A 15,412-nucleotide genomic window follows, 5' to 3' on the forward strand; every position below is an offset into this window, starting at 1 on the left:
ACTCCACAACATGGCGGGTATCTGTATGGCTTGTTTTGGTCTCTGAGCACTGTACTCAGATTATTCCATGGTGTGCTTTCGCTGTAAAGCTTTTTTGAAATCTGACACAGCGGTTGCATTAACTTCTTAGCACTAGTGGTCAGATTGTTTTATTATTTTTTTAAATTTTATTTTTTTATTTTTTTAAATAACTTGCCCAACGTAAACGGACATTTTCTCTGGCCCAGATCGTAGAAATGCATATAATTTACAGATTAGGATAGAAAACGTATGAACATGTTGATGAATATGTATGAACTTTCCAATTTGTAAGTCGCTCTGGATAAGAGCGTCTGCTAAATGACTTAAATGTAAATGTAAATGTAAAACACTCCAAAGTTTCCAAAACTGTCAAAATATTGTCTGTGAGTATAACAATACATATTCTGCAAGTAAAAACCTGAGAAAATGTAACCCGGAATTGATAAAAACGTTTTTTTACTGTGTTTCCTGGCACGTCTAACCTCCATTTAAAGGGGTATGAACCATATTCCTTTTCCAATGGCTTCCTCGGGCTGTGACCAGGCTTTAGACATAGTTTCAGGCTTTTATTTTGAAAAATGAGCGAGTTTTTTCAAAAGTAGTCAGGTGTCCTCTGAATATTTCCTGTGCGCGAGAGAGGGACACCCCATTTTCCTTTTGTCTCTTAATGAATAGGTTATGGTCCGGGTGAAATATTATCGATTATGTTTGTTAAAAACAACCTGAGGATTGATTATAAAAAACATTTGACATGTTTCTACGACCATTACGGATACTTTTTGGAATTTGTCGAACGGAACACGGCTTTGGTTTTCTCAACATAATGCGCAACCCAAATCGCGTTTTTTTGTGATAAAAGTAATATTTATCGAACAAAAATAACATTTGTCGTGTAACTGGGAGTCTCGTGAGTGCAAACATCCGAAGATTAATTTACCTCACAAAAGGTAAGCGATTAATTTTATTGCTTTTCTGACTTTCGTGACCAAGCTAACCAAGTGAATATAAGGCTAACTGTTGTAGCATTTATTGCTACACTCACAAAAGCTTGGATTTCTTTCGCTGTAAAGTTTTCAAAATCTGACACGATAGGTGGATTAACAACAAGCTAAGCTGTGTTGTGGTATATTTCACTTGTGATTGCATGATTATAAATATTTTTAGTAATATTTTTGAATCTGATACGTTTGGGATTTTTCATCTTCCTTTCAGGACCGGAACGAGGCTGTAGTTTTCTCAGCATAACGCGCAACCCAAATGGCATTTTTTTGTGATAAAAGTAATATTTATCGAACAAAAATAACATTTGTTGTTTAAACTGGGAGTCTCGTGAGTGCAAACATCCAAAGATTATCTAAGGTAAGCGATTAATTGTATTGCTTTTCTGACTTTCGTGACCATGCTAATTTGGGGCTAACTGTTGTAGCATTGAAAGCTACACTCACAAAAGCTTGGATAACTATCACTGTAAAATATATTTTCAAAATCTGCCACGATAGGTGGATTAACAACAAGCTATGCTGTGTTTTGGTATATTTCACTTGTGATTGCATGAATATAAATATTTTTTGTAATATTTTTGCATTTGGCGCCCTGCAATTCTAGAGGTGGTTTAGGAAAGTGATCCCGTAAAAGGGATCCGTAGCGCAGAGAAGTTGTAAGGAGAAGTGTATCTTTAATTCCATGCATAACACTTGGATTTTCATCAACATTTATGATGAGTATTTATGTAAATTGATGTGGCTCTCTGCAAAATCCCCGGATGTTTTGGAGGCAAAACATTACTGAACATAATGTGCCAATGTAAACTGAGATTTTTGGATATAAATATGAACTTTATCGAACAAAACATACATGTATTGTGTAACATGAAGTCCTATGAGTGTCATCTGATGAAGATCATCAAAGGTTAGTGATTCATTTTATCTCCATTTCTGCTTTTTGTGACTCCTCTCTTTGGCTGGAAAAATGACTGTTTTTCTGTGACTAGGCGCTGACCTAACATAATCAAATGCTGTGCTTTTGTCGTAAAGCCGTTTTGAAATCGGACACTATGGTGGGATTAACAACAAGTTTATCTTTAAAATGGTATATAATACTTGTACGTTTGAGGATTTTAATTATGACATTTCTGTTGTTTGAATTTGGCGCCCTGCACTTTCACTGGCTGTTGTCAAATCGATCCCGTTAACGGGATTTCAGCCGTAAGAAGTTAAACAAGTTCTCTCTTCCATAATTAATTAGGTCAATCGCAGTAAACAAACAGATTTCTTCCTATTCTGACAGTCAAACAGATGTTGATAAACATTGTGCAATATTGTGCAGTGGAGGTATAGACTGTGAGGGGGTTCACAAATGAACAAGGCCTTGTAAATCCTATGAATCCCTGCAAAAAGGTGTCAACTTGGTAGGGAGGGATTTCCAATGGAATGGAGTTTGCCAATTGTGCAATGTGTGTTGTGCATGGTCCCTGACAAATAAACAAATTAAATAGATAATAAAATATCTACATTGTCGACAATAAACACTGGTATAGTACCTTCTATACTGACGCAAAACTCTCCAGATGTACGTGTCAGAACAATGTATAGAGTCCTGTCTGAATGTGCTATTGGTCAGAGACTTCACCCCCCTCTCCTCATCTCATCTGCAATGGTAATTCCACTGCTTTAGTCTGCTATAAGAAAGACCCTATTAATACTAAAGCTTTTGTTATTACGTTATAGCCCTCCCCATTTCCCATAGCCTTAAAGGGGTTCCAAATGGCAGCCTATTCCCTATATAGTGCACTACATTTGACCAGGGCCCCTATATATGTAAGGACACACGCTGGAGATGAGAAGCAGGTACAGAGAACGAACATTTAATGGAAAACGGACTTCAAACAAAACAAGAACAGCGTCTGGACAGGGGGATCAAAACAACATTACGACAATAATGCTGACACAGGGAACAAAACTGAGGAACAGACATGTATAGAGGGGTCAATCAACAACGTGAACGAGTCCAATGAGCACAGATGCGCGTAATTATGGTGACAGGTGTGGGTAATGGAGGGCAGCCTAGTGCCCGAGGGGAAGCGGGAGCAGGCGTGAGAATATAGGGAATAGGGTGCCATTCGGGACATTGTGCTAGTGCTAGTGAGCGGAGTCAACATTTCACTGGTGGGAATGATTTCCTCTTTGGTTTCCTAGCCCTTTAAATTATTTAAACTGTTGCCTAATGCTGGGTTAAATAAGTCGCAAGCACATTTGTGTTTAATGTGGGTTTTAAAACTAGCAGATAGCAGATTGAAACAGCTCCAAGTTCTCTAATTTATAACCATTGCTTTATGAATATGCAGATTATTGTACTGGTACTGTACAAAGTTCCAAATGTCAATTGGTGTGATTTTGTGTTAGATTGCTGTTTTTAATGCTGTTTTAATTGGGAGAGCTCGATTTCCATTTCATTTATTACAAATGGCAAATAAACTTGAAACTTGATTTGAATTATCAGCACTATTTTGGGATAGGAACAGAGGGGGAAAGGATGGTGTGTGTGTTTGTGTGTGAGGGTGGCCAGGCTGAGGGGGTCTATGTCTTTTTTCTCTCCATCTCCCACAGGTGGGTGCCAGTTCAAAGAGAGTGCCAGCAAGCCAGGACATCCAAAAACACATTACCTCATCCTGCTGGAACGCCAGTTTCATTTCCTCTTTGGACATCACACTTTGGGAATCACATCTACACAATGCAGGAAAAGGAGTCCTATCTACACAATGCAGTGAGAGGAGCCTTGGCTTTCATTCCTTAAAATTATTCTACATGGATGTTAAGATGTCTAATTTGATTTGAAAAAATTGCTGGAATTAAAACAGTTCCATATAGATAAATATGTTAATTTGTGTTTAATTAAGTATTTGTTTTTTATACATATGAGTATCCCTCATCATGAATTTAGGCTATTTTATAAATGTTCAGATTTTATGATGGTGTTCAAACTGCTCATCTCGATGACAGACCTGATATATTGTAAAGGCTGGAAGAAGGCCAGAATGATGTACGTGTAGCCGATGTGAAATCACTAGCTAGTTAGCTGTGGTAAACTAGTAGCACAGCCAATGTGTCGATGTATTGATACGAGTTACAGTCTACAGAAGGAGGCAAGGATACTTCTCCAAATGTTCTATATAGAACTGCTTTAAGGGCCATGTATGACACTAGCCATTTAACCCTATACAGTATTTGGTTCTTCTAGCAGTGTACAGTATAGTGTTGATGACAGTACCAGAAGGAGACGAGGCAAGGATACGGTCGGTGCCTGGGAACAGCACTGTTCCTCTTATCACCTCTCCAAAGATGCAGCCCACAGACCACATGTCCACTGCAGCCAGACACAGTCCCATACCAGTCACCCAGCATACATGACATGCAGATACATACATGACACATGTCACACAAACTCCATCAACCACACACTGCACGCAGACATGCAAAAAAATGCCACGTCTTTGTGAGTCCTGTCTGTCATGTAATTGCAAACATGTTATGTTTTGTGTACCACAACAATGGCTGTTAAACTTAAGACACTGCTGTCTTTGTCAGTTATTATCTAGCAGTGGTCACCAACCGGTCGATCGCGAGACATTCCTAGTCGATCACCAAACATTTCTTTAGAAAAGCCAACGCAATAATTTTTTTTTATTCGTGTTTTGCGCTGTTGGCGGTAGATGCACCTGATTCAGAAGCGTTGCGAACTGGGTAGGCGAGGTGTTCATATTTGGGACCATTTCATTTGTATTAAAATACAAACTCTGCCTACCTGGGGAGATCTATGGCTAAATCAAGTGTGCCTACTGCCCTGGAGATCTGTGGCTAAATAATGTGTGCCTACTGTGCTGGCCAATCCGATAGCTCAAATCACTATACCTACAGGTTCCAAGACTCTGGCCACAGCAAAGTTTGATACTAGCCTACCTGAGATTTCATAACTTTTAAAACCATGACCAGAGACAGAATGTCAAAGAATACAGCAAAGAGCTGTGAGTCCACATTTAAGTTTTTATTAAGCACTGTGAACACTGTTTTTATTCATCATTATTGCAAAACACACTTCTCCCTACTTCCGCTCGCGTTGCAATGAATGAGTAGCGAAGTGTATCGATAGCCCTGCATTTTTATTATTAGCAGCTCGTCTTGTCTATTTTAATATCGAGGAATATTTTACTTTCTCTGGTCATAGGAACAACATGTATTTGTGCATGAGGCAGATGCGGATGCGGTGCAACTCGAGTTTCTCCAGGTGGAAGACGGTGTCCCCTCTGTCTGGTCAGTCTCACCAGAGGAAAGGAAGGAGAGAGCAGGGACCTTGAGAGGTGGACTCTCTGCTGCTTTCTCTCCCTTTGCTGAGACTAATGCCGTGTTCAAAACAACTGGGAACTGGGAAATCTCCGACATCCGCCTTCAGAGCGTTTAAGACAACTCGGAACTGGGAATTATGTTTTCGAACGATCATCCAACTCAGAATTCAAAGTCAGAAATTCATCTTTCTGAAGCGCAGACTTTCTTGACCTGAAGATCACTGACGTCATGATTTGAGCTTGTTTTTTTTCTAGTTCCCAGTTTATGCTCAGCTGTGCCTCACAAGTGCTACACCAACTGATCTATTTTGTTATCAAAGCTTTAGTTTTGAAATATATTATTGTCGGGAGAGAACAATATTGGCAGGCCAGGTATATAACCAATATGCTGTAATAATCTATTAGGCCTACTGCACAAACCTCATTCCTAAAGAGCTGTTTTTATTAGGTTAATGTTAAAAAATGTAATCATGTAAAAAAAAAACTCTGAGCAATAGATGTTGCTTTTTGACTGCGAAAGTGATCTTGACTCAGAAGAGGTTGGTGACCACTGATCTAGCAAGAGTATGTGAGTAACGCCACACTATCCTTGCAGGGCTTTTCTTAAAGCACAAATCATGCAGAAGAGGACTGTAGGTTCTCGTAACTTCCAGATTTCACTCTGCTGGCGTCTTGATTGGCATTGACTATCATGTTAGGATGATGACACATTGGCCTTACAGTGCATTCTGGATTTCAGCATGAATACAGGTTTCTGAAGGGGTTCAACTCAATTCACTGTTGGTGAATAAATTAATACTTATGATTGATTATTACTTATGACTTATTGTCTAAGAGACACCAAATATCCTTGTTTTGTCCTGGCATACACCCTGATAGATGCACACACGCACGCACGCACACACCCTCAAAGCTAGAATGCTAATTAGCGGTAATTATCGGCATGTATGTTGCTCTCCCATTAGCTCCAGGGGGCCATCCCTGCCATGCTGGGATATGTAACCTGGGGGACATGGTGTACAGTGTCTGACCCCACAATGTATACAACACACTCCAGGCAGACGCACACGGCGCCAGAAATTTTCCAATAAATATTCAGAGTAAGGGATGTCTCATTCTGCCAAAGGGGTGCCAAAATAAAATAGGTTAAATACAGGATGGATTCCCATAGAAATATAATTAGTCATTCCATGATGGATCCATGGCTTTGTCATCACATACTTCAAGTAATTAATTTATATAAACAGGACTTGGAGAAAAAAATAATAATAATTCTGTAGGGGTTACTGAATTTATGGTGAATTATTGAAATGGTGATATATTATTATTAAATATATTATTTGAGCTATTAGAGGTGTTATGAAGCCAGCCAGTACAGTAGCAAGATTGGTTAGAGACAATAGAGCTGCGCGGAAACCATTGTACCTAACAGAGGAGTACAGGCCACGTATTGATTTGATTCACCTTCAGAGAGTCTGAGTCATAGGGCTCTATTTTCGGCTGCCATTAACACACGCTCTTTGGGAATTTTGACTTGTAAAAGCCAGATGCCAGGGTTGGTAATTTACTTGTCTTATATCAGCTTACTTGTGCTGAGGAGGGAGGGGTGGAAATATTTTTGTTGTGTCCTTAAAAACGTGCACCGATGTGCAAATTTCAAGCAGCGCTACCGGTGATATTTAAGACTCATCAAAACCTGTTCTTAGCTGTAACTCAATTGGTTATGGCATCGATTTTGCCAGCAGGCGCACAGTAGCCTAATCAATAAGTGCTGTTATTGTGAATTGGAAACATCAAGGAGCAACAACAACTCAGCCGCGAAGTGGTAGGCCACACAAGCTCACAGAATGGCACCACCGAGTGCTGAACCACATAGCACGTAAAAATCTGTCCCGGTTGCAACACTCACTATCGAGTTCCAAAGCTTGCCGCCATTGAACTACGGAGCAGTGGAAACGCGTTCTCTGGAGTGATGAATCACGCTTCATCTGGCAGTCCGACGGACAAATATGATTTTGGCGGATGCCGGGAGAACGCTACCTGCACCAATGCCTAGTGCCAACTGTACATTTTGGTGGAGGAGTAATAATGGTCTAGGGCTGTTTTTCATGGTTAAGGCTAGGCCCCTTAGTTCCAGTGTCGGGAAATCCTAGCACTACAGCATACAATGAATGACAATCTAGACGATTCTGTGCTTCCAACTTTGTGGCAACAGTTTGGGGAAGGCCCTTTCTTGTTTCAGCATGACAATGCCCCTGTGCACAAAGCGAGGTCCATACAGAAACGGTTTGTCGAGATCGGTGTGGAAGAACTTGACTGGCCTGCACAGAGCCCTAACCTCAATCCCATTGAACACCTTTGGGATGAATTGGAACACCGACTGCGAGCCAGGCCTAATCGCCCAACATCAGTGCCCGACCTCACTAATGCTTTTGTGGCTGAATGGAAGCAAGTCCCTGCAGCAATGTTCCAACATTTATTGGAAAGCCTTCCAAAAGATCGGTGGCTATTATAGCAGCAAAGAGGGGACCAACTCCATATTAATGCCCATGATTTTGGAATGAGATGTTCGACGAGCAGGTGTCCACATACTTTTGGTCATGCAGTGTAAAATCCAAACATGATTGCAAACACGACATGCACAACTCTTGTTGAAACATTTTCATACAACAAAGACACCTTCCCTGTAAGCTAACACAATGTAAATATACGGAACGAGTGAAATTATAATCTGCAGTGCGATTTATGTAACTTTTTTTGAACAATTTCTGTGAGGTCGTACTTTATCGGAGCTCCGGTTTATTAAAAATGTTACAGTGTGTTCACAGCTGTCTTTGCTAGGGGAAAATGTCACCCGTATTCTTTGAATGAGATCAACGGCCATTATTTACATTATCTGAATAAGGATACAGTCACGGCCAGGGAACAGGATTTTGTGTTGCACCATTTCTCCCATAATGCACCCCACCGACCATATATCCACTGCAGGTACAGAGAGAGAGTGAGAGATAAGTCAGAGGTTAGCATTAGAAAAGAAAACGTAGGCTCTTTCTTAGTTCCTTTATCCTCGATTCCTTTCTCCTCTCTTCTTTCTCAAAACGAATTAGAGGTGAAGATTCAAGGTCCCTCCCCTTGGACCTTCAAGTTCTCCTCCGATGCGTTTTGAGAATGAGTTGAGGATATGATAGAGGGTGCAAGGAATCGAGGAATGAGGAATTGAGAAAGAACCCTTGTCGGTAGAGAGCTATCGGAAACAAAGTAATTTGAATGTGGCGGTTGATTATTCAGACTGAGAAATAATTAGTGTGAGAGAAGATAGGTAGCATGCAGACAAATAACTATTCCACTAATAAAGAGAAGCAGTTAGAGTCTCCAGGGGCTTTGCTGGTGGCAGGAAATCCATGGTCTGCTCTCCCTGCCTACGTCTAGTCTAGTTTTATATTTAACCAGGTAAGTTGACTGAGAACATATTCTCATTTACAGCAACGACCTGGGAAATAGTTACAGGGGAGAGGATGAATAAGCCAATTGGAAGCTGGGGATGATTAGGTGGCCATGATAGTCAGATTGGGAAATTAGGCAGGACACCAGGGTTAACACCCTTACGATAAGTGCCATGGGATCATTAGTGACCACAGAGAGTCAGGACTCTCGTTTAACATCCCATTCGAAAGACAGCACCCTACACAGGGCAATGTCCCCAATCACTGCAGCATTTTTTTTTTTAAACCAGAGGAAAGAGTGCCTCCTACTGGCCCGCCAACACCACTTCCAACAGAATCTGATCTCCCATCCAGGGATCGACCAGTACCAACCCTGTTTAGCTTCAGAGGCAAGCCCGCAATGGGATGCAGGGTGGTATGCTGTGAACCATACAGCTATTCAGTAATCACTGTTAATTCGAAATGACACAACGACAAGGTTCCAGTTTAACAAAGTTTACTCTACTATATGAACACACTACAAGGTAGCCATTACACTCAAGGCTAGGTCCAACAACGACAAGACTTCCTGCGCATGCGCACTCTTGACTGAGTGATAGCCCCGTAATAACAGAAATATAGGGATAATTAAAACATGAACTTAACAATCACCAAGGTCACCAGTTAAATACACAAAGAGTACAGAGCTATAAAGGTTTATTTACGCATTCATTTACTCAATCCATGCAGTGGAGGCTAGAGTTAGCTACCGGAAGTAACTTTATCTAATTTTCAAAAGGGTACTCTGATTCGAAACACAGTGCATAAAATTAGGTGTTCAAGGCACACACTTCAGTAATAGATAAGGTGACAAAGAAGAAGATATGCTTGTGTTCTGTGTCACCAGAGGTGTCAGTGAGTTATGGGTGTTAATTGACCCCAACCCTGGCTGTTAGTGCAAGTGCATGTTACAGTATTAGAACACACCCAACCAGTAGCATGTTACAGTGTTAGAACACCAGAACACATTCTCGAACCTGTCTTACCGTTCTCTTTGTACCCCATGCCCAGGATGACCTCTGGAGCTCTGTAGTACCGTGTCACCACGTACGGGGTCATCATGAAGCTGGTGCCTGCAGTCCTGGCCAGGCCAAAGTCCAGGATTTTCAGCGTACAATCAGACTTCACCACTATATTGCTAGGTTTCAGGTCCTTCAGACGGAAAGCAACATCAAAGAGATGAGGATTATTGAGGTAAAAGTTTAACGGGTGATGCTAGCTACTACAGTATTTTTATTTGAAATGTCGACAGATGGCATTTCACAGACAAAACCGGTTGCAACGACGTAACTTCCACCAGCGCTGCCCACTGGGTTATGAGAAGTGCAAGGTTGAGCATGAGTAATGTTTACTATATCCAGAACATCCTAGTACATAATATCAATGACTAGGGTTACTGCTGGAGACCTGACGGAAAATTTGATTAATTATATTTCTAGGTTGGAGGACGTCTCACTATGTGTATGATGCCAGCGGAGTGCAAGTGTTTGATGCTACACACACGCGCGTACAGTACACATAAAGGCACACGCACTCACACACACACACACAGGCCTTCTCACCCTGTGTATAATTCCAGCTGAGTGCAGGTGTTTGATGCCACACAGCATCTGGTAGAGCAGGTAGGACATTCTCTCATGGTCTAGCTCCATCTGAATCACCTGGCATAGGTTGGCATCCATCAGCTCCATCACCAGGTACCTGGGATGGTGATACATACAGTTATAGTATGTTTTCACAAGTGGAAATGCACTGATGCTGAGACTGGCTTTCTGGACACAGATTAAGACTAAAACGCATGTTCAATGGAGAATATGGCTGTAGTAAAATAATCTCCAGAATGTCACTGTCATCTTTGCTTCAGAAAACCCTCAACACCAGAGAGAGACAGGGTAACACAAGGAGAGGTTCTAATACCCTACACTTCGGCATAACTCGTATAATAACTTTCACTGGAACAGAGGTCTAATAAAAGAGATGAGATGCTTCAACCCAAGAGGCCCTACTCTAATGTGGGCTCCCGAGTGGCGCAGTGGTCTAAGGCACTGCATCTCAGTGCTAGAGGTGTCACTACAGACCCAGGTTTGATTCCAGGCTGTATCACAACAGGCAGTGATTGGGAGTCCCATAGGGCGGCGCACAATTAGCCCAGCGTCGTCCGGGTTAGGGTTCGGTCGGGGTAGGCCGTCATTGTAAATAAAAATGTGTTCTTCAATGACTTTCCTAGTTAAATTAAAAAAATACAGTTGATTCCCATTCTCCTCCCTACCACATCTCTCCTTCCTCCTTTATTCCCCCTTTACATCTATTCTCAACACAATGGACACCACACTGCAGAACATCAATGGGAATTTACATACTCTTTGTTTTACAATGATTAATGACTGTCATCTTGCTCGTTACCATATTGAGCATCTTGTCATTTTATCATAATGCCTTGACACACACCATTGACTGAATTGGCAGGTGTATTTCTCCTTTTCTGTACATACAAAAATGTACATACTTAAAACTTCTCTTGGGTAGGGGGCAGTATTTTCACCTCCGGATGAAAAGCGTGCCCAAAGTAAACTGCCTGTTTCTCAGGCCCAGAAGCTACGATAAGCATATAAGCATGTAGATTTGGATAGAAAACATTCTAAAGTTTCTAAAACTGATCAAATAATGTCTGTGAGTATAACAGAACTGATATGGCAGGCGAAACCCCGAGGACAAACCATCCAGGGGAAAACAAATTTCAGGTCATAGGATTTTCCAATTGTTTTCTATGGGATACCCTTATTGTTAGGAACCTGGTTGCAGTTCCTATGACTTCCACTAGATGTCAACAGTCTTTAGAAATTGTTCGATGTTTTTCTTTTGAGAAATGAAGAAGTAGTCCTATACATTGTAAGTGTCACTCCAGGTGGACTCTACTGTTTTGGTGCGCGTGAACTGGAGCGCGCTTCACGTTGTTTTTATCTGATATTAGAAACAGTTTATTCCGTTTTAAATTTTATCGATTATTTACGTTTTAGGGTACCTGAGGTTGGATTAGGAACGTTGTTTGAAATGTTTGGACCAAGTTTACAGGTAACTTATTAGATACTTTGTAGGCATGTTTGGCGAGTTGAAACCGGTGTATTTCTGAATCAAATGCGCCAAAAAAAAGGGACATTTTTGGGACATAATCGAACAAAAGGACCATTTGTGATGGTTCTGGGACATTTTGGAGTGCCAACAGAAGAAGATCTTCAAAGGTAAGGCATTAATTATATCGCTATTTCTGACTTTTGTGGCGCACCTGCCTGGTTGAAATATGATTTTCATGTGTTTGTATGCGGGGCGCTGTCCTCAGAAAATCGCATTGGTTTGCTTTCACCGTAAAGCCTTTTTGAAATCTGACACAGCGGCTAGATTAACAAGAAGTTAAGCTTTATGTTGATGTATAACACATACTGTATATTTTGAAGAATGTTAAATTTTTAATGTATTTTTATTTTTGAATTTCGCTCTCTGCAATTTCCCCCGGATGTTGAAGTAAAACATTATTTTACTGTACATAGAAAAGCCCATACTTTTTAAAATTGCTGTAATACATGTTTTATTTGAAGCACATACTTTGTTTAATTTTGTGCAGTTTTGGATTGAAAACAAACTCCATTCCTCAGAGACACACCATTCCTTGCACTGCCTTAGACAAGCATACTGCGTTCCATTCACTGCAGTATCAGCAATAAACACATTCATGAATCATTCAGTACAAAAAGACAGAGCCCGAGGCTTCAAATTATACTACACTAATATCACTTTCACTGACATCACTCTTAGTGGTTATTTTCTCAGACTGAGAATAATTTAACAAGAGTCTTGAAGGTACATAATATAATCGTGCTCATCTGAAATCAGATTTAAAAGTAAGATGAAACTAGAAATGTATTTGGCCTACATAAAGTAAATATAATCTCACGATTATTCCTTTTTTTGTTTTGTTTTTATTGTTTACTGTACTTACACATCCTGAAAGTCTTCTAGTGATTTCTGTGATGTGAAAACATTTAATAAACTGATGATCTGAAAAAGAAAGACAATAGAGAAAAAAAACTGGGTCAACATTCAGTATCAGGTTAACCAAGTCCATCTACAGTAACAACAATAACAGCACATTGCTGACTTCTTTTGCCATATTGAAAACTGGATATAGGGACAGTCTCTCTCTCTCTCTCTCTCTCTCTCTCGGAGCATCAATTGTGGTCACAGACTCACTTTACGGGGAGGGGACTCACTCTATCAGCACCACAGAATGGGCCAATAAAAGACCACAAAACACCAGCTAGACTATCATCTTGTTATTTGTTTAACCATAGAGACATGACATTGTATCTCACATTTTTGTGATTGACACATTTCATGAGCACCAGTTCCCTGTATGCCCTCTTGGCATGGGTCTGGTTCTGAAAGGGTCTGCTGAGCTTCTTGATGGCCACGTTTCTGTCGAGGACTGCATCGTACCCGGCACTGCAGAAAACACAGTCAAAAACATTGAATTAGAACCACAGGAATGTACCAGTCAACTTACTGTCGTATGGGGGGCTTTGTCCATTCTAGTCATTCTGATTCTATATGACAAAACAGGAAGTGAGTCAGAGACTGCACATGGCAGACAAATGAGAAGGATAAGTGAAGTCCTGTGAAATATTGAAGGGTTTGCTATTGATCAGATCGGTGGTCCTGGGCTCTTCCAGGGCCTTTCTGTCTGTTCCGACCATGATTGTAAAGTAGCCTGGTCCCTGATCTGGTTCTGCTATATAGCCAACTTCTATGGTAGTTGTCATGCCAAACAGCACAAACAGATGTGGGACCAGGCTAGGGTGTAACCATCTAAAGCCATTTGTGCTGATTTTAGAATTACATAGGGAATACCTGTAGATTGACATTAATGCAGACTTTTGATGCCAGAGAAAATCCACCAGAACCACCAGTGTAGACATATCCTTTGGGGCCCTGGTCAAAAGTAGTACACTATATACAGTGCCTTCGGAAACTATTCAGACCCTGGACTTTTTCCACATTTTGTTATGTTACAGCCCTACTCTAAAATGGATGAAACAAAAATCCTCAGCAATCTAGACACAAAAATCCCATAATAACAATGCGAAAACAGGTTTTTAGACATTTTTGCTAATAAAAAACAGAAATATCTTATTTACATAAGTATTCAACACAGGACTGAGTAATGGGTCTGAATGCTTATGTAAATGTGATATTTCAGTTGTATATTTTTTTATACATTTGCAAAAATGTCTAAAACCTGTTTTAGCTTTGTCATTATGGGGTATTGTGTGTAGATTTATGAGAAAAAAACAATTTAATACAGTTTAGAATAAGAATGTAACGTAATACAGAGTACTCTTTCAAGCTTTTTTCTTTATTTTTACTATGTTCTACATTGTAGAATAACAGTGAAGACATCCAAACTATGCAATAACACATACGGAATAATGTAGTAACCAAAAAAGTGTTAAAAACAAATTCCCCCCCCATTTTTTAAATATTTTTTTCAGGGGGTGGATCAGCTTTAATATTGCGGATAGATTGTTGCTTCCATCAATGTAATTGTCTGCATCATTTCCAATCACCCATATATTTTTGGGGTAAATATATATATCTATATACATATACACTGTCTCGATCGTCGTAATAACATTGGGACCAAGGCGCAGCGTGATATGGGTTCCACATCTTTTTATTCATGAAACACACAACAAAACAATAAAGAATAAACTAAACGTGATGTTCTGGAGTGCTCACAGGCAACTACACATAAACAAGATCCCAAAAAACACAGACTTTGCCCCCGCCCAGACCACGGGTCCGGCCTTGGAGCGGGACTGGACGCCGTGCCTGGATTGGACATCGGCGCCGAAGAAGGCTCCGGCATTGGAGCGGGACTGGACGCCGTGCCTGGTCTGGGCACCGTAGCAGAGGAAGGCTCCTGCCATGGAGCGGGACTGGACGCCGTGCCTGGACTGGGCACCGTCGCAGAAGAAGGCTCCGGCCATGGAGCAGGACTGATCGCCGTGCCTGGACTGGGCATCGGCGCAGAGGAAGGCTCCGGCCTTGGAGCGGGACTGGATGCCGTGCCTGGACTGGGCACTGGCGCAGAGGAAGGCTCCTGCCATGGAGCGGGACTGGACGCTATGCCTGGACTGGGCACCGGCGCAGAGGAAGGCTCCGGCCTTGGAGTGGGACTGGACGCCGTGCCTGGACTGAGCACTGGCGCAGAGGAAGGCTCCTGCCATGGAGCGGGACTGGACGCTGTGCCTGGACTGGGCACCGGCGCAGAGGAAGGTTCTGGCCTTGGAGCAGGACTGGACGCCGTGCCTGGACTGGGCATCGGTGCAGAGGAAGGCTCCGGCTGTGGAGCAGGACTTGACGCCGTGCCTGGACGCCGTGCCTGAACTGGAAGCCTGGTGCGTGGAGCCGGCACAGGTGGCACCGGACTGGTGACATGCACTTCGGGGAGAGTGCGAGGAGCAGGCACAGGACGTACCGGACTGGGGAGGCGCACTGGATAACTAGTGCGTGGAGC

General features: G+C 41.6%; 1 protein-coding gene across 6 annotated transcripts in view; it reads right to left on the minus strand.

Moving 5' to 3' along the window:
* Positions 1-15,412, minus strand: part of LOC120025947 (mitogen-activated protein kinase 10) — a 72,039-nt gene that overhangs the window by 31,068 nt on the left and 25,559 nt on the right. For 4 of the 6 annotated variants that reach the window (XM_038970693.1, XM_038970697.1, XM_038970695.1 and 1 more), the window contains 5 exons: positions 13,209-13,338; positions 12,836-12,894; positions 10,404-10,542; positions 9,828-9,993; positions 4,312-4,383 (listed from right to left, as the gene is read on the minus strand). In XM_038970693.1, the coding sequence (XP_038826621.1) occupies positions 4,312-4,383; positions 9,828-9,993; positions 10,404-10,542; positions 12,836-12,894; positions 13,209-13,338 (566 nt within the window). Of the gene's footprint in view, positions 1-4,311; positions 4,384-8,269; positions 8,342-9,818; positions 9,994-10,403; positions 10,543-12,835; positions 12,895-13,208; positions 13,339-15,412 lie in introns of all 6 variants that reach the window. The other 2 variants (XM_038970692.1, XM_038970698.1) reach the window with 2 other exon arrangements.

The sequence above is a fragment of the Salvelinus namaycush genome, chromosome 31 (genome assembly GCF_016432855.1).
Source record: "Salvelinus namaycush isolate Seneca chromosome 31, SaNama_1.0, whole genome shotgun sequence".
Classification (NCBI taxonomy): Eukaryota; Metazoa; Chordata; class Actinopteri; order Salmoniformes; family Salmonidae; genus Salvelinus; species Salvelinus namaycush.